Source organism: Pan paniscus, chromosome 19, assembly GCF_029289425.2.
Source record: "Pan paniscus chromosome 19, NHGRI_mPanPan1-v2.0_pri, whole genome shotgun sequence".
NCBI lineage: Eukaryota > Metazoa > Chordata > Mammalia > Primates > Hominidae > Pan > Pan paniscus.
Genome location: NC_073268.2, coordinates 33,885,291 through 33,908,607, shown reverse-complemented (window position 1 = coordinate 33,908,607; position 23,317 = coordinate 33,885,291). Strand labels below are relative to the sequence as shown.

The 23,317-nt window shown below is 42.5% G+C and overlaps 1 protein-coding gene across 1 annotated transcript in view; it reads left to right on the top strand.

Annotated features, from left to right (window-relative positions):
* The first annotated feature begins 8,152 nt into the window (after positions 1-8,152).
* Positions 8,153-23,317, top strand: part of LOC117974342 (leucine-rich repeat-containing protein 37B-like) — a 32,347-nt gene continuing 17,182 nt past the window's right edge. The window contains 9 exon segments of the mRNA XM_034942132.4: positions 8,153-8,218; positions 8,221-8,274; positions 8,276-9,882; positions 11,767-11,838; positions 14,779-14,850; positions 17,664-17,735; positions 18,385-18,465; positions 21,909-21,980; positions 22,564-22,638. Of these exon segments, the coding sequence (XP_034798023.3) occupies positions 8,168-8,218; positions 8,221-8,274; positions 8,276-9,882; positions 11,767-11,838; positions 14,779-14,850; positions 17,664-17,735; positions 18,385-18,465; positions 21,909-21,980; positions 22,564-22,638 (2,156 nt within the window). The 5' untranslated portion in view covers positions 8,153-8,167.

The window sequence follows — 23,317 nt, the reverse complement described above, 5'->3', positions numbered from 1 at the left end:
CATTTTTGAGATATATCCAAGTGGGTCCTTTTATGTATTGTGATTCCATTTGTTTTTTGTTTGTTTGTTTGTTTGCCTGTATTGCATCTGGGTTCCTGGGTAAGATTGGCCTATGAAGGGTTATAGACTTGTAGAGAGGCAATATCAGGAACTCTGCTAAAATGAGTTCATTAAAATAATAGTGAAGAACAAAATACAGAATTCTGTCACTAGAGACTCAAATGCATTTGCTGAAATCATGTACAGTTGGGCCTCCACATCCCTGGATTCAACCTATCATGGATGGAAAAGATTTTTTAAAATAATTGTTGCATCTGTACTGAACACATAAGACCATTTTTTCTTGTCATTGGTCCCTAACAGTGCAGTTTAACAATTCCTGGCATGCCTTGTTTTATTGTGCTGTGATCTCTTGTGCTTTCCAGATATTAAAAACACAGTTTGCAAATTGATAGTGTGGCAACCCTGCCTCGAGGAAGTTCATCAATGCCATTTTTCCAACAGCATGTGCTCCGTGCCTCTGAGTCACATTTTGGATATTTTTACAATGTTTCAGACATTTTCGTTGTAGTTCTATCTGTTATGGTGATCTGTGATTGATGACCTTTGATGTTACAGTTGTCACTGCTTTGGAGCTCCATGAACTGTGCCCATCTAAGATGGCAAACTTCATTGATAAATGTTGTGTGTCTGATTGCTCCTCCAACCAGCCATTCCCCCATCTCTCCTGTTTTCCTTGGCCCTCTCTCTTCCCTGAGACACAACAATATTGAAATCTGGTCACTTAATAACCTTGCAGTGGCCACTCAGTGTTCAAGTGAAAGGAAGAGTTGCACATACCTCACTTTAAATCAAAAGCTAGAAATGACTAAGGATAGTGAGGAAGGCATGTCTATAGCCGAGATAGGCCAAAAGTTGGGCCCCTTGTACCAGGTCGCTAAGTTGTGAATGTAAAGGAAAAGCTCTTGAAGGAAATTACAAATGCTACCCTAGTGAACCCATAAATGACAAGAAAGTGAAACAACCTTATTGCTAATAATGGAGGACGTTGGAGTGGACGTTTGAGTGTTCTAGATAGAAGATTAACCAATCCACAACACTTCCTTAAGCCAAAGCCTAATCCAGAGCAAGACCCTATCTCTATTCAATTCTATGAAGACGGAGAGAGGTGAGGAAGCTTCAGAAGAAAAGTCTAAAGCTAGCAGAGGTTGGTTCATGGGGTTTAAGGAAAGAAGCTGTCTCCATAACATAAAAGTGCAAGGTGAAGCAGCAAGTGCTGCCGCAGAAGCTGCTGCAACTTATCCAGAAGATCTAGCTAGGATCACTGATGAAGGTGGTGCTACACTAAGCAAGAGATTTTTATGTAAACCAAACAGCCTTCTACTGAGAGAAGCTGCCATCTAGGATTCCCACAGCTGGATAGGAGAAGTCAAGGCCTGGCTTCAGCAAAGAACAAGCTGACCCTCGTTTCAGGAGTGCACGCAGCTGGTGACTACAGTTGGAATCTGGTGCTCACTTACCATTCCAAAACTACCAAGGCCCTTAGGAATGAAGCTGAATCTACTCTGCCTGTGCTGTTTGAGTGCAACAACAAAGCCTGGATGACAGCACTTCTGTTAACAGCATGGTTTGCAGAATAGTTTAAACTCACTGTTGGGACCCACTGCTTGGAAAATGTAGATATACCTTTCAAAATATCCTGCTCATTGATAATCCACCTGGTTACACAAGAAGTCTGATAAAGGTACACAAGGAGGCTGATACTGCCATAGATAGTGATTTCTCTGATGGATCTGAGCAAAGTAAATTGAAATCTTCTGGAAAGAAGACAACATTCTAGATGGCATTCATATCATTCAGGATTGGTAGGAAGAGGTCAAAATATCAACATTAAGAGTAGTTTGGAAGAAGTTGATTCCAGCTCTCATGGATGACGAGGGATTCAAGACATCAGTGGAAGAAGCAACTGCAGATGTGAGGAAATAGCAAGAGAACTAGAATTAGAGGTGGAGCCTGAAGATGTGACTGTATTGCTGCAATCTCATGAGAAAACTGGAACTTATGAGGAGTTGCCTCTTACAGATAAGCAAAGAAAGTGGTTTCTTGAGATAGAAACTAGTTGTGGTGAAGACGCTGTGAACGCTATCCAAATGATAACCATAGATTTAGAATATTACATGAACTTAGTTGATAAAGCAGTGGCAGGGTTTGGGAGGATTGACTCCACTTTTGAAAGATGTTCTACTGTAGGAAAAATGCTATCAAATAGCTTCACCTGCTACAGGGAAATCTTTCTTCAAGGGAAGAGTCAATGGATGCAGCAGACTTCATTGTTGTTTTAAGAAATTGCCACAGCACACACCCACCTTCAGCAGTCATCATTCTAACCCGTCAACAGCCATAAACATTGAGGCAAGACCCTCTACAAACAAAAAGATTACAACTCGCTGAAAAAATTTTTAGTGTTTTTAGCAATATTGTTTTAAATTCCAGCTTTATTTAAGATATAGGGGGGTACGGGTGTAGGATTGTTACATGGGTATATTGGATCCGGGTAGTGAGCCTAGTACCCAGTAGATAGTTTTTCATCCTGTACCCTCCCCCTTCCAATAGTCTGCACTGTCCAATTTTCCCATGTATTTGACCACATGTGCTCAGTGTTTAGCTCCCACTCTCCCACTTGAGAACATGTGGTATTTAGTATTACGTTCTTGTCTTAATTCACTTAGGATTACGGCCTCCAGCTGCATCCATGTTGCTGCAAAGGACATGACTTCATTCTTTTCTGTGGTGCTGTAGTATTCCATAGTATACGTACCACATTTTTCTTATCTACTCAATCATTGACAGACACCTAGGTTGGTTCCGTGTCTTCCCTATAGTGAATAGTTTGGCGATGAACATATGAGTGCATGCATCTTTTTGGTATAATGATCTATATTCCTTTGGTTATATACCCAGTAATAGTACTTCTGGGTGAAATGTTAGCTCTGTTTTAAGTTCTTTGAGAAAACTCCAAACTGCTTTCCACAGTGGCTGAACTAATTTACATTCCCACCAGCAGTGTGTAAGCATTGCCTTTGCTCCATGGTTTCACCAGTGCCTGTTGTTTTTTGGCTTTTTAATAGTAGCCATTCTGTCTAGTGTGAAATGGGATCTCATGTGGTTTTGATTTGCATTTGTCTAATGATTAGTGATGATGGGCATTTTTTCATATGCTTGTTGTCCACTTGTATGTCTTCTTTAGAGAAGTGTCTTTTCATGTCTTTTGCCCATTTTGTAGTGGGGTTATTTGGGGTTTTTATTGCTTGCTGATTTGTTCAAGTTTTTTATAGATTTGGATATTAGGCCTTTGTTGGGTGCCTAGCTTGTGAATATTTTCTCCCATGGTGTAGGCTGTCTGTTTACTCTGTTGATGGTTTCTTTTGCTGTGCAGAAACTCTTTATTATAAAGTGTATAAAATTTATAATCAATAAATGTACATTTGCCGATTCAATAAGTCAATCACATTTATTGATTTACAACATAATTTACTTAGGTCCCACTTGTCACTTTTTATTTTTGTTGCAATTGCTTTTGGAGATGTAGCCAAAAATTCTTTGGCAAGGCTGATGTAGAGAAGGATATTTCCTAGGTTTTCTTCTAGGATTTTTATAGTTTGAGGTCTTATATTTAAATCCATGGTAGGATAGCACCTCCCTGTCCCTTTGAAGTGAACCATGTTACCTGCTGTGAGCAGTGAAGTGGAGCAGAAGTCACAGGTGCCATTTCTGGGCAGAAGCTTTGAAGGGACCATGGTGAGCCACCCCATCATTTCTTCTGCCTAAGCAGTTTTGGAGGCACAGAAGTCGGGTGTTATGGGCTGAATTGTGTCCCCCACCCCCAAGTTGATACGTTGAAGTCCTAACCCCAAGTGCCTCAGAATGGGATTGTGTTTGGAGATGGGACCTTTAAAGGTGTAATTAAGGGGAAACGAGGTCATATGGGTGAGCCCTCATGCAATCTGTCTGGTGTCCTTATAAGGAGAGGAGATGAGGACACAGACACAGACCGAAGACCACATGGAGACACAGACAAGAGGGTGGCCACTTATAAGCCAAGGAGCCAGGCCTTAGAAGAAACCAATTCTGCTGATACCTTAGTCTTGGACTTCTGGGACCCCGAACTGTGAGAAACAATATTTCTGTTATTTAAGACCTCCATCTGTGGTATATTCTTACTGTAGCCCTAGCAAACTCGTATTGATTTTTGATACCAGGAAGGGGAATGCTGCTCTAAAAAATACGCAAAAGTGTGCAAGTGGATAATGAGTAGAGGCTGGAAGAGTTTGGAGGTGCATGCTGCAAAGGCCTAGATGGTCTTTTTTATATGTTTAATTTCTGGTCAAAAATATTTTAGTTGTTTTATAGAGTTCTGGGAAAATAATTACCTAAGGAAAAGAAATAGCATTGCTTATAGGCGGGTTTGAATACTAGCCCTGTAGCTTTGCTGAGAAATTGGGAAATTCTTCTTGGTTAGAGTCCTGAATTACATTAAATGGAGGGATAGGGTTAAGGTGTTTATTTTGTGTTTTTTGCTTTCAGCTTGGTGTTTTTGGTTGTCGTTGTTGCCCCAAGTGAGTCCAAAACCCAACCGGGAAAAGAACATTAAATCTTAAAACTTGAGAACCTTCTTTGACTCCATGGCCCATGTTCCAGATATACTAGGATGTGGTTGGGCGGCCCAGGGCTTCAGGTGGCTCTTCCCCCATGGCTTTGCTGGGTGCAGCCCAGGCAGCAGCTCTCACATGTTGGAGTTTGATGCCTGAGGCTCTCCCAGGGTGGACTTGCACACTGCTGGCTCTACCATCCTGGAATCTTGGGGATAGCCTCTTCCCCACGGCTCTGCTGGGCATTGCCCTAGTGGGAACGTTCTGTGGTGTCCCTGCCCCTGTGGCAGTTTTCTGCCTGACCCCAAGGCTGTCTGGGACATACTTTGAAATGCAGGTGGAGGCAGCCATATCCCACAGCTATTGCACTCTGCACACCTGCAGAATGAGCACCACGTGGATGCTCCAAAGAGTTTTCTGCCTGTGTCCTCTGGAGGGGTGATATCATGTCCCCCACTCCACCAGGGCCCATTGAGCAACACTTGGAGCAGCCAAGGAGCACCACAGCACAATGTGGGAACCAGTGACTTCAGGGAGTGCTGAGCAGCAAGCCCCAAGGTCCTCAGGGGTCCTTAGGGCGCCCCAGGGCCTTCCTTGGAAACCGTACTGCCGTCAGTGCCCTGGCACCATGGGCCTGTGACGAGAGTGCAGCCTGAGTGATCCACACAATGCCTTCAGGGTCGCTCTTCCATTGTCCTGGTGAGGAGCACAGCCCTGATCCATGCAGGCCTCCTGACCCACACCCTCGTGTTCGCTCCCAAACACACTTTCTTATCTGTTCAAAACGGGCAGGCTGAGAAGGCTAAAAGTTTCCCAAATCTTTAAGTTCTGCTTCCCTTTTGATTATAAGTTCTGTCTCTAAATCATTCCTCTTTTCTTTCATTTTCCTATAAACGTTCAAGACAATCAAGCCGCTCCTTCAATACTTTGCTTAGATATTTCTTCTGCCAAATTTCAGTTTCATCACTCACAAGTTCTGCCTTCCACCAAACACTAGTGCTTTGCCACTTTATGGCAAGCGTCACTCACCTTTCCTCCAGTTTCCATTTACCTCTTCTTGATTTCCATCTGAGACTTCATCAGAATGACCTTTCCTTTCCATATTCTTTTTTTTTTTTTTTTTTTTTTTTTAGAGACTGGGAGCCACCGACATGCCAGGAGACAGGCCTGGAACAGAACCTTCCTGCACAGCCTCAGAAGAAACCCACCCTGCTGACACTTTGATCCTGTACTCATGGCCTCCAGTACTGTGAGACAGTAAGATTCTGTTGTTGAAGGTGCCCAGTCTGTGGTACTGTAAAACAGCCCTAGGAAACTAACATAGCCTGTTAGCCTACAGGGTGAAGAGATGGAATTCGCAATGGACCTCCAGGCTTACTGTCTACAGCTCCCAGAGTGTGCTATCGGACCCTTGGGTGTGTGTAGGTATGCAAGATAATTTTGGGTGGTGCAGAGTGAATAATGTCAACTTACATAATGGATTTATCTTACTGGATAAATCAGGGGTTCCCTCCTGTTTGGAACCAGGCTGCACAGCAGGAAGTGAGCAGCCAGCCAGTGAGCAAAGCTTCATGTGTAGAAACAGCCGCTCCCCATCCCTTGCATTACCACATGAGCTGTGTCTCCTGTCAGATGAGTGGTGCCATTAGATTCTCATAGGAGCATGAACCCTACTGTGAACTGCACATGCCAGGGATCTAGGTTGTGTGCTCCTTATGAAATCTAATGCCTGATGATCTGTCACTGTCTCCCATCACCCCCAGATGGGACCGTCTAGTTGCAGGAAAACAAGCTCAGTGTTCCTACTTATTCTACATTATGGTGAATGGTATAATTATTTCATTATATATTACAGTGAAATAATAATAGAAATAAAGTACACAATAAATGTAATGGGCTTGAATCATCTCTGCATCATCCTTTCCCCTTCTCCCGGGTCCGTGGAAAAGTCTTCCGTGAAACTGGTCTCTGGTACCAAAAAGGTTGGGGACCACCGGTATAAATGCTTCTAAGAATAGTTAAGCAAATTAAGGTTTACATGCTGCTAAAAATATGGGTTTCAATGCTAAGAAAAATGGATGCACGTGAAAACACTCTCTTGCTGTGGTCCAGGGAATCTAAACCATTCTAACAGAGAAACGTGCAGCTTGGAGCTGGAGCTGCCCTCCGACATCCTGTCCACCTCATATCCCTGCACCATACACACATGCACACATGCAAGCAGACATGTACACATGCATACGTGCATGCACATGCACGCACACACACGCACACATGCACATAAATACACATGCATATACCTGCACACACACACACACACACACACACACACACACACACTCACTGTGCTTCATGCCCTAAGGTGGCCTGGGAGGGAATGCGTGTTTTTAAGGGGAATGAAGATGACTCAGGCCCCTCGTTCTCCTGGCGTTTGCACCAGTGTCTTCTCTGCAGACCATGCTTCAGTCTCTTTCTTGGCTCTCTCTCTTAGTGAAAGCGAGAAGCAGAGCCCCTGCGTGTACCTGGCTGCTTAGGGTGCAAGCCAAGTTCACAAGCTTCCCGGGGAGCCTGGTGAGAAGAAGGCACTGCAGAGCCTCCCCAAAAGAGGCGTCAACTTTTGGTGGATCCTTGAGCCTGGGAAAATGATAGACGGGACATCACAGTTCATCAGAAGACACAAACAAAATCCACTCAGGAAGAGCAGCGGTCAAAGGTTTTATTCTCTCGGAGAAGGGGTTCTCGGGGGCTGTAAGCAGCAGGCAGAAGACTTTATTGCATGTGTGGTTAGGTGATGGCAACCTACAGTTTTCACTGGGAACTGGGATCAAGAGTGACCTGACCTCCTCCGCAGCCCCTAGGGATGAGTCAGCTGCCTCTTCTGCATGCTGACAAACCTTGGCTCTCATTTATGCCCCACCGCAAGCCAGCCACACCCCTGCCTCACCAGCATAACCACCTCCTCCTGACTTTAGCCCTGACAGCACTGCTTCCTGGTAACCTTCCCCCTCCCACCATGGTCCAGGCAAGCCTAAATGCCAGCGCCCTCCACCCACCCTTCCTGGGTGCCACTCTACTGTCTGCTTACCCAGATGTCTTAACCTGGCTTTACCAAGATGGAACAGACAACAGGGATGAGCTCCCAGCCTCTCCCAGGAAGGTTTGGCAAAATGCTCTCCATTTAGAAGCAGGGGCAGTGACGTGGCCTAGGGATGACCCCAGGCTTGTCACCCAAGCAGTAAGAAGGGCAAGGAGCCCAGTTTCATGCCCTTACCCTGGGAGGATGTGGCCAGGGCTCCACAAGTCCCTCGGGGGTAGGGGGAGTGCACAGGAGAGCAGATCCACCCTCCTTTTGAGGAAGTAGCCACCACTCCCAGGAAGCAGCAGATGGGGTGCACTGGCAGAGACCCTGCGTGCTGTAGAGCAGGGCCAGCAGATTGTCATAAAGACAATAAAAGGTGTCATAAAGACAGGGCGTGGCACACGCTTATAAGGGGCATGAGCATCTCAGGGCTGCCAGAATGGCTTTTGCTGAGTGCATAGCACCAGCGTGTGTCATGTCTTGGCTGCGTTTCTGGGGCCCATGGCCCCTCCTTACCTGGCAACTATTGTCTTTACTAGTCAAGGAGGCTCAGCCTCTGGTGTGGGTCAAGGACCCGCTCCAGCTGACCTCTAACCCCCTGGGGCCACCTGAGCCCTGGTCTTCCCGCTCCTCCCATCTCCCGTGGGAATCTCCCCATGCACCTGCTCCCCCAGCAGCCCCGGGGGACTTTGATTACCTGGGGCCCTCTGCTTCTTCGCAGATGTCAGCCCTGCCTCAGGAACCAACTGAAAATTTGGCTCCATTCCTGATGGAATTGGATTCAGCTGGAGAGCTGCCCCTGGGGCCAGAGCCGTTCTTGGCTGCACATCAGGATTTAAATGAAAAGCGGACTCCAGAAGAAAGGCTCCCAGAGGTGGTGCCGCTTCTGGACCGGGATCAGAACCAGGCCCTAGTTCAGCTTCCTCGCCTCAAGTGGGTTCAAACTACAGATCCAGATCGGGCTGCAGGTCATCAGGCAGATGAAATACTTGTTCCACTAGACAGTAAGGTTTCAAGACCAACCAAATTTGTTGTTTCGCCCAAGAACCTGAAGAAAGATCTAGCTGAACGTTGGAGCCTTGCTGAGATTGTTGGGATTCCACACCAATTATCCAAACCTCAGCGTCAGAAACAGACTTTGCCTGATGAATATTTGAGTATGGACACACTGTATCCCGGCAGCCTGCCTCCAGAACTCCGGGTGAACGCAGATGAGCCTCCAGGGCCTCCTGAGCAAGTTGGACTTTCTCAATTCCATCTAGAGCCCGAAAGTCAAAATCCAGAGACCCTTGAAGACATCCAGTCCTCTTCACTCCAGGAAGAAGCCCCAGCGCAGCTTCTACAGCTCCCTCAGGAGGTAGAACCTTCAACCCAGCAGGAGGCCCCAGCTCTGCCTCCAGAGTCCTCTATGGAGAGTCTAGCTCAAACTCCACTGAATCATGAAGTGACAGTTCAACCTCAAGGTGAGGATCAAGCTCATTATAATTTGCCCAAGTTTACAGTCAAACCTGCAGATGTGGAGATTACCATGACTTCAGAGCCTAAAAATGAGACAGAATCTACCCAAGCCCAGCAGGAGGCCCCAATTCAGCCTCCAGAGGAGGCGGAACCTTCTTCTACAGCCCTGAGGACTACAGCTCCTCCTCCAGAACACCCTGAGGTGACACTTCCACCTTCAGACAAGGGTCAGGCTCAGCATTCACACCTGACTGAAGCCACAGTTCAACCTCTGGACCTGGAGCTTAGCATAACTACAGAGCCTACTACAGAGGTTAAACCGTCTCCAACCACGGAGGAAACCTCAGCTCAGCCTCCAGACCTGGGGCTTGCCATAACTCCAGAACCCACTACAGAGATTGGACATTCCACAGCCCTGGAGAAGACTAGAGCTCCTCATCCAGACCAGGTTCAGACTCTGCATCGAAGCCTGACTGAAGTCACAGGTCCACCTACAAAGTTAGAATCTTCGCAGGATTCATTGGTGCAGTCTGAAACTGCACCAGAGGAACAGAAGGCCTCCACAAGCACCAACATATGTGAGCTCTGCACCTGCGGAGATGAGACTCTGTCATGTGTTGGTCTCAGCCCAAAGCAGAGGCTCCGCCAAGTGCCTGTGCCAGAGCCCGACACCTACAATGGCATCTTCACCATCTTGTAAGAATCACCTTTCCTCAATCATCCTCTGTGTCTTGCCTGACATGGCAGCCTTTTCCTGGAGGCCTTCCTGGGCCTTCTTTATCTCCCCAAGCCATACTGACAAGTGACTTTCTGCTTTCACCTTTGCTTGTCAATTCTCCCTTCTCCTCATTCTCCTTTAATGTTAGACCCATTCTCCAGTCTTTTACTTTTTCTCCAGTCTTTTACTCTTACTCGTTTTCTTATCCGTTCTTATTTACCCCATCACATCATTGCTTAACCACTGCTCTGCTCCTATTTTCGCTTCACCCTCTTTTTTTTTTTTTTTTTTTTTTGAGACAGAGTTTTGCTCTTGTTGCACAGGCTGGAGTGCAATGGCACGGTCTTGGCTCACCGCAACCTCCATCTCCCGGGTTCAAGTGATTCTCCTGCCTCAGCCTCCTGAGTTGCTGAGATTACAGGCATGCGCCACCACACCTGGCTAATTTTTTGTGTTTTTAGTAGAGACGGGGTTTCTCCATGTTGGTCAGGCTGGTCTTGAACTCCTGACCTCAGGCGATCCACCCACCTTAGCCTCCCAAAGTGCTGGGATTACAGGCGTGAGCCACCGCGCCTGGCCCGCTTCACTCTCTTTACAGCAGCCTGTCACTCTCCCGATCTCAGTGATGATGCTCTAAGTGGTTAAGAATTGATTCTGGAGCCAGGCTGCCTGGGTTTGAACCCAGGTCTGTTTATTAGCTTGGTGATCCAGAGCAAGTTATTCTGCTCTGTGACTCAATTTCCTCCTTTTAAACTGGGGATTATGCTAGTTACCATTTCATAGGATTGTTGTGAAATTTGGGTGAGTGAATATATGAAACACTTCATCAGTGCCTAGCATATGTAGGAGTGTTGGCTGTTAACATGATTACTCTGTCCTTTAGTTATGTCCAGAACTCATCTTTGTCCCTGGCTTTTTATATGTAGCACTCATTTTGTGTCAAACCCAGGACCAAGTATGCTATTGTCTACAGAACATTAAAATGATAGGAGGGAAGAAAGAGAATAGGCATAAAAAGGGCGGTGTATATAATTAATTCCTAAAAGATAATGCATACCATCGGTGCTAGAATTTACCAGAATCTGTGGTCCTTGAGGTGTGGAGATCAGGGAAAGCTACATGGATAAGCTAAAAGTTTACTTGGGTCTTAAAGGGTACGCAATGAGGTATGGAAAGCCATTGAAAGTTTCCAAGCAAGAGAGATTAAATGATTAAAACAGGAAGATTATTTTATTTTATTTTGTTTTTTTGCTTTATGTTCAAGTATAGACATGCAAAGGATTATTTTAGAATCCATATGTAGAGTGCCCAAAAGGAAAAGCTTATTTCAGGGAGACAAAATAGAAAGGTCTAGCAAAATGTAGGAGTAAAGTGTGAAGGGGCTAAATCAGATCAGTTGTAATAAGAGTGGAAAGAAAAAGCCTAGGATGTTTCAACAGAGGGCAAAGCTTTGGTGTTACCTGGCATAGGGTTTCTTTCTACTTATTTATCGATAAAGATAAGCTTATGCCCATTTTTCTGTTGAATTATTGACCATTTTTGTGTTGATTTGTAGGAGTTTGTTTAGACACATAAGTGCTTTTGGATAAAATACTTACATTCAAAGTAATTAACTGGCATCGTCTGTCCAAGAGATGGGATGGATAGGAAGTTAAGCTTCCGGGAGATGCCTCATCATTTGTGCCAGTGGCCCCGCATTATTTCTTGATGAATTGTGCAAACTGGCAAGCTGATAGCTCTGGAAATGTGAAAGCAGGTGTTATTTTCTGTTTCTGAATATCCCCGACAAGGTTGCCATGATTCTTTTATTTATCCTGTTCATTCTTTGCCTGCCTATTCAAGGATATAAACTTTCTTCACAGAAATTTCCAAGGAAACTATATTTCATACATTGATGGAAATGTATGGAAAGCATACAGTTGGACCGAGAAACTGTGAGTATATTCTCTCCAAATATGACAAAAAACTAACTGCATTGTAAGATCCTTCTTGGTCCAGAATTTTGAGGTCCATACCTCTGAGAAAAGATATTTCCCCTCCATACCCCAAATCAACCTCTGTGGATTGCAATCCTATGGTTATTTTAAAATTAAATTTGGTAGGCTCTCTCTAAAATAAGAAGCAATTTAAATTTATTTTTTATCATACAAATAATACATGGTTATATTCTTTTTTTTCCTCATTTTTTTTTTTTTCAGAGACAGGGTCTTACTTTGTCCCCTGGGCTGTAGTGCAGTGGCATAATCACATCTCACTGCAGCCTTCACCTCCCAGGCACAAGTGATCCTCCCATCTCAGCCTCCCAAGCAGCTGGGACCACAGGTGCATGCCACCGCGCCCACCTAATTTTGTATTTTTTGTAGAGACGGGGTCTTCCTATGCTGCTTAGGCTGGTCTTGAGCTCCTGGGCTCAAGTGATCCTCCCACCTTGGCCTCCTAAAGTGCTCATATTATAGGCATGAGCCACCACCCCCAGCCCATGATTCTATTTTTAATGTATAAAAATGCAATAACAGGTATAACAAAAACCCTCCTTGTGCCCTACTCCCTCATCCCTGAGGTAATGCTACTCTGTGTTTAGTATACATGCTTCCAGACTTTTCCCCATTTACCTATATACATATTTACATAAAGCAAAATAGATTTGTTGTGTGGTTTTTAAAATCTTTTTTCTTTTCATAAAGGGTAACATCTTGCAACTTGATTCTTTCACTTCATGGTATCACTTACATGATATTCTTTCACTTCATAATTTCTTTCCTTCCTAGGACTTAGAGGGTCACCCCATTCATTTAAACTCCTGCATAATCCATAGTATGGATGCATCATAGTTTATTTAATAATTTCCCCATTGATGAATGTTGAGCTTATGCTTAGTGGGCAAGTATTCCTGTAGCATAGATATCTAGAAATGGAAGAGTTGGGGTGAAGACTATGTAGATATAAAATTTTAATTGTCCTCAAAAATGTTGTGCCAACTGACTGTATCGTCAGCAGAATATGACAGCATTCATTTCCCCACACCTTTTCACTGTTGGGTATTTGCCAACTTTTTGTTGAAGTTATGGATGAATAAAAGGGATTCCATCCAAATTTGAATTTTTCTGATCACTCATGAATTTAATTAAATATCTTTATATGTTTATTGAACATTTGTGTTTCTTCTCTGAGTTTTCTGTCCTTTGTTCATTTTCCTGTTGAATTGGTTTATCGTTTTCTTCCTGATTTATAGAAGGAATTAGTTGAGACACATAAATGATTTTGGAAAAAATGCTTACATTCAAAGTAACATTTTTCACAACAGTTTGTGTCACATCATTAGTTTGACTTATATAGACAAGACATACATGAGTTCTAAATTAAAAATCAAACACATGCCAGGTGCAGTGGCTCACAGCTGTAACCCCAGCACCTCGGGAGGTCGAGGCAGGTGGATCACCTGAAGTCAGGAGTTTGAGACCAGCCTGGCCAATATGGTGAAACCCCATCTCTACTGAAAATACAAAAATTAGCCAGGCATGGTGGTGGGTGCCTATAATCCCATCTACTTGGGAAGCTGAGGCAGGAGAATTGCTTTATTTATTTTTTGAGACGGAATTTTGTTCTTGTTGCCCAGGCTGGAGTTCAATGGTGCGATCTTGGCTCACTGCAAGTTCCACCTCCCGGGTTCAAGGGATTCTCCTGCCTCAGCCTCCTGGGTAGCTGGAATTACAGGTGCCCGCCACCATGCCCAGCTAATTTTTCTATTTCTAGTAGAGACAGAGTTTCACCATGTTGGACAGGCTGGTCTCGAACTCATGATCTCAGGTGATTCATGTGCCTTGGCTTTCCAGAATGATGGGATTACAGGCATGAGCCACCAGGCCAGGCCAGGACTACATTTTAAAAGCAAGAAAATCAATACAAAAGTCAGGGTAGTGGTTACCTATTAGGGTTAGAGAGAGGAATATGATTGGAAAGGGGCACACTGGGGCTTCTGGGATGCTAGCAATAATCTTTTGTAACAATGTTTACATGGGTATCTGCTTTATAATTATTAAACTGAATATTTGGCCAGGTGAGGTGGCTCATGTCTGCAATCCCAACACTTTGGGAGGCAGAGACAGGAGGATCACTTGAGCCAGGAGTCTGAGACCAGTGTGGGTAACAGAATGAGACCCTGTCTCAGAAATTAAATTAAATTAAATTAAATATAAACAACATTTATGTTATGTGCACTTTACGCACATTGTAGTTCTCAAATTTTTTTGATGGGGGAAAAAAGTCGAATGGCTTCACTTGCAGCCCTGACATGGTCCCATGTGGGGCTTTTGCAATAAGGTTTGGGAAAAGAGAGGAGGAAATGGAGGTTCTGCTGATCTTGGTGCCACCCAGAGTTGGATTCTGAAAGGTATATTATGATCTAGAGAGGAGTCATTAAAGATACAATTTGGTGGGAAGAGTGGAGCAGTGTGCTTGTGTGTGTGTGCTTGCACGTGTGTGTGTGCTTGCTTGTGTGTGTGCTTGTGTTTGTGTGCTTGCTTGTGTGTGTGCATGTGTGTGTGTGCTTGCATGTGTGTGTGTGCTTGCCTGTGTGTGTGCTTGTGTGTGTGTGTGCTTGCCTGTGTGTGTGTGCTTGTGTGTGTGTGTGCTTGCAAATGTGTGTGTGCTTGCAAGTGTGTGTGTGCGCTTGCCTGTGTGTGTGGTGGTGGTGGTGGTGGAGAGGGATGAACACAAAAAGGAAAATGGAAGAAAAGGTTTGAACGAAAGCAGAGCAGATCCCACCATCTTGAAATGACCATGACCCAGCTTTCCTCCACATGCAGGAGATAGTCCTGTGTAGCAAATAGTTGTAGTTTGCATTTTAACCTAGAAATAACTTTTTCCTTTTCCAGAATTCTCAGTGAAAATTATTTGACTGAATTACCTAAGGATTCATTTGAAGGCCTGCTATACCTCCAGTATTTGTAAGTTAGTTAATCATATTTTTGAGTTTTTAGTCATATTATCTTTAAAATGAATAAGAGGTTCAAATTAGATAATCTCTAAGATTTCTTCCAGCAATAAAATTCTGCAATTCTGTAAGTTTGTATAGGGTCTCAGCCCATCTCTAGCATTAGCTACATCCTATGCATTTTCAGTTTTTAAATTGTATAGACAAAATACAGACAGAAAAAATTTCACATGCTAAGAAGATCTGAGCAGTGACTGACACCCATATGAACCTTGTTTTATAAGGGTTTACATACCATCTTCTTCTATTCAATCTACAGCCAGTAGATCAAATCTAACCTAAGGTCTATTTTTTAATAGCCTATTAAGAATGGTTTTTGCATTTCTAAAGGACTGTGAAAGAAAAAAGAAAGAGAAATATGCGAGAGAGATCATATGTGGCCCACAGAGCCTTAAAATATTTACTGTCTGACCTTCACAAAAAACGATTTGAAAAAGTTGGTTTAGTAGGATGAAAGGAATTAAAGTTAACTTCAGATTGTTGCCTAAAGGAGAAGAAAATATAGACCACCTACATTCATTTGAACATCATTAATCCAGAATTTTTTGGTAATTTAATCGAATTAAATTAACATTTAAATATTTGAAATCAGCTGAATTATAGAAATAATATTATCAAGAATATTAAGCTACCAAGAGAATAGACTAGTATTAAGGATTTCATTTCAGGAATTGTTATATTAAAACAGATGTTTAAAATGATGGTTAAGTGGTAGAGCTAGAAATGTTTACAGTAAGAAGCATATCAGAAATGCCCCTAACTCTTCACTAATTACACAGTAACTATCTCCCCAGCCCTGTTACCAAGAAAAGGATACCTGCATAGTATTTCTGTCTGTTTAGAGACAAGAAGATACTATGTTCAATTGCTATGAAAGCTTGATTCTTATCCTCTGTCCATAGAGGTGTGTATGTCATTAATCCTTATTAGTGATGCTCTTTTGCAGACAGATTCTTTCAAATGTGAAAGGCTTAAGGAAAGTGGGTGTAAAGACCCTCAAGTGGATGCCAAAGTGCTACAGAGGCCATGAAGTAATAAAACTACATTTGCTTTAAAATAATCATTTTCCTACTACTCACTCCCCCAGCTATTCATTTATTTATTTATTTATTTATTTATTTTTATTTATTTTGAGACGGAGTCTTGCTCTGTCACCCAGGCTGGAGTGCTGTGGTGCGATCTCGGCTCACCCCAAGCTCTGCCTCCCTGGTTCACTCCATTCTCCTGCCTCAGCCTCCCGAGTAGCTGGAACTACAGGCACATGCCACCACGCCCAGCTAATTTATTGTATTTTTAGTAGAGACGGGGTTTCACCTTGTTAGTCAGGATGGTCTCGATATCCTGACCTTGTAATCCACCCGCCTCAGCCTCCCAAAGTGCTGGGATTACAGGCATGAGCCACTGCGCCCGGCCAGCTATTCATTTGTTTTACAAATATTTTAATTTATTTCCATGTGTCAGTTTTAAACATGGTGGGCAATGCAGATGATCAAGACCTAGTCCATGCTTTCAAGGAGTTTATGCTCAGAAAAAATGGGATGAACAATAACTACATTAAGAAGAAGAAATGGATGTGGGCACTAGGAGGGGTAAATTGTTTCTGAAGCATAGAAGAGGGGAAAATGACTTCAGTTTGGACCCAGGAAGCTGTTACTAGAACAATCCCATTTGAATAGGACTTTGAAGGGCCATTGTGTAGCATCGGACAGACATCTTGGGGACAATATTCTAAACTTGCAAAAGGGAAATGGGAGAAGGGCAAAACACAGGAAAGTGTTCGAGGAATGCCATGAGTACCTGTAGATTACAAGGAGGGAGAGTAGGAAATTGGAGCCAGATCTTCTAGGGCTTTGAATGCCAAGCTGAGGAGCCATCATGGGGAACCCTGTTATCACAGCAGTGCTGTAAGATGGATCTGCATCACAGTCACTGAGAGGGCACGTTAGAACTCAGTTCTGGACTCCGCCCTCATAGTTATTGATTCAGTTGGTCTAGAGTGGGACCAAGAATTTGCATCCTCAATAATTTCCCAGGAGGTGCTGGTCTTTGCAAGCCACTTCTGGAGAGTTTATATGATGACTGTGTGGAGGATAGTTTAGGAAGGGAGAGACTAGAGATGGAGACATCAGCCAGACAACGTTACACCATCCAGGTAAAGAGGGAGGGAAAAGCCCCATCTCTGTATAACTGAAGAAATTGCTTTCATGAAATATTAAAGCAATATAAAACCAAAAATGAATTTCTATTAATATGATAGAAATTAATTGTATTAATATGATTTGAATATTAGTTCAAAGTTATGTATTAAGTAAAGGGGTAACTTCCTTTCAAATGCTGTTGAAAGGATGTCTTTTATTTCTTCTGATACTGAACTGGCTTAGGAAAACAAAGCTAAACTAGGAAGGTGTATAAATGTGAGGCTATTCGTTTTAATATTAGAAACTATATATAGAGATAAAAGCTTTGAGCTCATAATCTAGGATTTGATGAGACTACAAAAGGGCATCTAATCAAGTCTACTGCTCTCAGGAAAAATTAATTCCAAAGTCTATTAAGTTGTACATTTTATTTATTAAAAGTATGAAGGTGAGACTCTAGGAGAGGTACAGGCAGGGTTAGGAGCTCTGGAAAGTTCAAATACAGGTCCAAATGTTTAGAGTCGAGATGAAAAATGTGTATTCAATATTATTCTAAACTCTTGCTATTATTCATACCAGTCAACACTGATAACTTATCAAGGCAATATTTTCCTTTTATTTTTCCTAGAGATTTATCCTGCAATAAAATACGATATATTGAAAGACAAACATTTGAATCACTACCATTTTTGCAGTATATGTAAGTTACAAATATAACTTTATTACATTTGGAATTTTTATAAAACTTAATTATAAACCTCTTTGCTATTCATTTTGAAATATGATTAAAATTTGACCAGTAGAAAGGTACTAAAATTCTATAGCAAGTCCTTTTTGTCTCTAGCAAAGATTAGTGTGAGAATTATTACACAGATCATAGTGAATCATCAGAGAGCAGTGGTTCTCAACTGGTGTGATTTTGTACTCAGGTGACATTTGGTAATGTCCAGAGACACTTTTGCTTGACAAAACTGTGGTTGTGCTCCTGGCATCTGGTGGGCAGAGGCCAGAGATGCTGCTAAACATCCTGCAAAGTATAAGACAAACCCCCACGGCAAAGAGTTATATAGTCCAAAATGTCGATGGTACTGAAGTTGTGAAATCCTGTTCTAGAGAAATGAAGATCACTTAACACAGGTATTTACTGAGCGTTCACTGTTTTGTAGCTAATGCACCACATGTGCAATGTTAAAGTATAAACCATAAGCCAGTATCTTCCACAGTGAGATTGCCTTAGTGCACAGAGAAAGGATTGAGGTGATGTTCCATCCTATGTAAATTAGACTCACAGCAAATGATAAATGTTCTGAAATAATTTTTTTTCCTTTGGCTTATGTCTTTTTTTGTAGAAATCTGGGCTGCAATTTAATTACAAAACTGAGCCTTGGAACATTTCAGGCCTGGCACGGAATGCAGTTTTTACACAACTTGTAAGTGAAATAGAAGATGAATATGTGTAAACAACTATTTTGTATAAAAACTCATACAATTATTGGTTAGCTGGGTATAAGCCCATTATGAACTCTGAAAAGTGTGTCTTAAGATCCATTCATTTTTCTCAAATGGGGAAACTAAGGTACAAAGTGGCCAAGAGACTTACACAGCTTATATATGACCTGCTCTGCTTATCCTAGTTCTGACCTATGGCATGGGCAAGAAAAGCCATCAAACAAGTGACCCTCAAATTAGCCTTGTTGCTGGGCGGGTGGCTCAGGCCTGTAATCCCAGAACTTTAGGAGCTGAGGGGGGCGGATCACCTGAGGTCAGGAGTTCAACACCAGCTTGGCCAACATAGTGAATCCCCATCCCTACTGAAAATACAAAAAAATTAGCTGGGCGTAGTGATGCAGTTTTTTGCTCCCTGGAGGACTTTGTGTTAAGCTTTCTTCCTTGCAGCTAAATGTTGCAGACATTTAAGCAGTTTGAAACTCTGCATATGAGCAGGAATCAAAGTTAAATCCAAAGTGTAGGGCTGGGCGTAGTGGCTCATGCCTATAATCCCAGCACCTTGGGAGGATCACTTGAGGTCAGGAGTTTGAGACCAGCCTGGCCAACATGGCGAAACCCCATCTCTACTAACGATACAAAAATTAGCAGGTCGTGGTGGCAGGCGCCTGTGATCCCAGCTATCGGGAGGCTGAGGGTCGAGAATGGCTTGAACTCCGGAGGTGGACGTTGCAGTGAGCCGACATTGTGCCACTGCACTCCAACCTCCCCTCCAGGCTGGTCTCGAACTCCTGTGACCTCAGGTGATCTGCCCACCTTAGCCTCCCAAAGTGCTGGGGTTACAGGCGTGAGCCGCCAAGCCTGGCCAAAATGGTGTTTATGTTAAGCTATTGTGCAAAAAAAAATTTTGTAAAGAAAATACGTCGCTCTATTTTAATTCCATATACTTTCCTGACTACTCTTCTACCATAAGTGCAAAAATTCTATGATTTCTCTGTATAACATACCCAGCAAATCAGAGTGGGTATATTCAATGGCCTGAAGGGGACTTTAGACTCAAGGTGAAGATTCTCCTCTACATCTGACTTTAGAAAATACTTTCCACCTTTCTTGTGGTTCAGAAATCTAGTTTCACACAGTTCATTTTGAGGTAGAGGGATGTGTTCAGGATGTGTCTGGATTAGAGCAGCAGTTTCTGCAGATGCTCCTCTGTCTTCATTAATTTGCTGATGCTCAACTTAGGGAAGAGACACTGAGGGTCTGTTTTTCTTTTGCCCTCACACCAGAGAACAGGCTCATTAGGTCCCTCCACCAAGAGGTTTGGGTAGCATCAGTACAAATGTCTTAAACTCACCACCTTTACTAAGCACTTTATAACAGTGGGAGTCCCACATCAGAATCTGGTGGCCGGGAGCGGTGGCTCATGCCTGTAATTCCAGCACTTCTGAAGGCTGAGGTGGGTGGATCACCTGAAGTCAGGAGTTCGAGACAAGCCTGACCAACATGGTGAAACCCCGTCTGTACTAAAAATACCAAAATTAGCTGGGTGTGGTGGTGGGCACATGTAATCCTAGCTACTCAGGAGGCTGAGGCAGGAGAATCACTTGAACCCAGGAGGCGGAGGTTGCAGTGAGCCAAGGTCATGCCATTGCACTCAAGCCTGGGCGACAGAGCAAGGCTCCAACAGAGATGGGGTTTTACTACGTTGGTCAGGCTGGTCTGGGACTCCTGACCTCAGATGATCCACCCGCCTGGCTTCCCAAAGTGCTGGGATTATAGGCCTAAGCCACCAGGCCCAGCCAATAAATGGAAACTTTAACTCAAAAGAAGGAAGGAAGGAAGGGAGGAAGGGAGGGAGGGGAGGGAGGGAAGGGAGGGAAGGGAAAGAAGGAGGGAGGGAGGGAAATGAAGAAAGAAAAAGAAAGAAAGAAAGAAAAGAAAAAATTGTAAAACCATAAGGTTAAAGTAAACCTTTTTTCTTCATACAGAGTAAGCACGTGAGTTCAGATTACAGCTTTGCTTCTTCATAGCTTGGTGACCTAGGACAAGTTATGTAAACTCTCTGTGCCTCAGTTTCCTCATTTATAAAATAGGGCAATAATAATATCTACCACATAAGGTTATTATGAGGATGAAATGTGAAATGCTGATCACAAATACGTAGCAGCCTAATAGATACTCACTGTAAGAATTATTATTTTTATAATTTCTGCAAAAGTACAGTGATGATTCTTGGGTTAACCTAAAGCGTGATTTTCTTTTATTTCTTCCTGTTTCTTTTCTTTTTCTTGTTCACTTTAAAGAATTAAAAAGAAAATAGATTCCAGCATTTTGGAATAAAAATTCACATCAAAATGAATTTATTCATTTTATTGACAGATAAACAAAATGTCATTTGTTTATTCAATAAACATTTATTAAATCCCTAGTAAATTTCAGACATCATACCAGGCACAGGGATGACAATGACAATAAGATGTGGTCTCTGCCCTCAAGGAGCTGATAGCCTGGGAGACTGACAAGTAGACAGGTGGTTACATGCAGTGTAACGAAGGCTGTGATGTCATACAGGAAGACAAGTGGGAGTGTGTGATGGGAGTATGGTTTTGACCAGTTCCTCCTCTTAGATTTATCCCTTTTTCTTTGGGTATAAAGCAAAAGAATTGGTCCTATTTTTTTTCCTTAACTGTGCAAATTAAACCATAAATTTAAAAAACTTTATAAAGATAAAAGGCAAGCAGTCAGGTGCAGTGTCTCAGGCCTGTAATCCTAACACTTTGGTAGGCCGAGGGGGGTGGATCACCTGAGGTTAGGAGTTGGAGACCAGCCTGTCCAACATGATGAAACTCCGTCTCTACTAAAAATACAAAAATTAGCTGGGCATGGTGGAGGGCAACTGTAATCCCAGCTACTCAGGAGGCTGAGGCAGGAGAATTGCTTGAATCCAGGAGGTGGAGGTTGCAGTGAGCCAAGATGGAGCCATTGCTGTCCAGCCTGGGTGACAGAGCAAGACTCCATCTCCAAAAAAAAAAAAAACCAACTTGAATTATGGATGAACAACTTGAATTATGGAGGACACTAGAAATAGTGTTTCCTACAGAGTCAGGGCTTCCTACCAACATCGTCATTTCTAGGGTTTTTGACCTGAAAAGTTCTGTGGCATATTTTTTCTTTCCTATCCACTTCTTGTGTGTTTTTTTTTTTTTTTCTATTTCTTCCCTGCTTTCTCTCCTCTACTTTATCTTCTAGAGACCTAGGTAGTTCCCAAAGGAATAGTGCTTCATGGAGTCTAATGGTGATTTATTATGTAAAAGCAGAAATTTTTTTTTTTTACCTAAAAGTTCCATACCAAAAAATGAATATAGACTTTTTATGCAGTTTCACACATTGAAAATGCAGGTAATTTTAATTTCATTGCATTTTTCAGAATTCTCAATCGCAATCCTCTGACTACTGTCGAAGATCCATATCTCTTTGAACTGCCGGCATTAAAATATCTGTAAGTACTATAGTACTCTCATGAGTCATGAGATGATTTGTGCTTTTTAAATTTGTCATCAAAGATAAAGTATTTTACATTTAGGCTAAAAAGTCATAATTTAAATTTTAACTGAGTTATTGAAAAAAGTTATTGGCAAATAAAAGGATTAAGAAAGGATGTATAATGGTCAAGACAGCCAGCGGGGGAAGAGATTAGTGTTGAAGAAGCCGTATAGATTTGGAACATGTAGACACATGGAGGAATATTACTTAACCAAGAAAGCAAAGAGAAATAGGTGTTCATTATTCTAAAAAGGAAGAAAAGAGTAAATCAAGATGGTTGAATGCAATATGAAATGAGAAGTAAGATAATGGTAAAAAAAAATGTGTAAGTTCTCTTAAATATCATTAATTTGATGATGTAGATCAACTTAAATTTCTTTAATAAGATCTCTCTGGAATTTTACGGCAAATAAACTATTGAAGTGGCTTGTTTTATAGAGAAGCCAAAATAGAAGTAATCACATGTCCTTGAATTATCTTTTGAAGTACAGAATTTTGTAATGGGTTCATATCTTGAATGTTTCGGCTTTCTTCTTCAGAGACATGGGAACAACACACATCACACTTACAACACTTAAGAACATTCTCACGATAACTGTTGAACTGGAAAAACTGTAAGTTATTTTTTCTTAGATTTATTTTTGCTTAGTTGGTTTTTTAGGTTTGTTTTATTATTTTCTTAAGTCAGGTTTATTGAGATTTAATTTTCATATAACATTCACCCTTTATAAGTGTATAGTTTGATGAGTTTTGACAAATGTGTAGTTACATAACCACCACCACATTCCCAATATAAAGCATTTCTGTCACCTCAGAAAGGCCCCTCATTTCCCTTTGTAGGCAATCCCTTCCTCCCACCATCAGCCCCTGTTAGCTACTAATCTGATTTCTGTTCCTATAGTTTTGTCTTTTTCGGAATGTCTTATAAATGAAATCATGTAGCATGTAGCCTCTTGTGTTTGACTTCTTACACTTAGTATTGTTTTTTATTTTTTTTGAGACGGAGTCTCACTGTCACTCAGGCTGCAGTGCAGAGGCATGACCTCAGCTCACTACAACCTCCGCCTCCCAGGTTCAAGTGGTTCTCCTGCCTCAGCCTCCCAAGTAGCTGGGATTACAGGTGTGTGCCACCATGACCAGAAAATTTTCATATTTTTAGTAGAGATGAAGTTTCACCATGCTGGCCAGACTGGTTTCGAACTCCTGACCTCAAGTGATCTGCCTGCTTCGGCCTCCCAAAGTGCTAGGTGTGAGCCACCTCGCCCGGCCTCACTCAGCATAATTTTTTTTGAG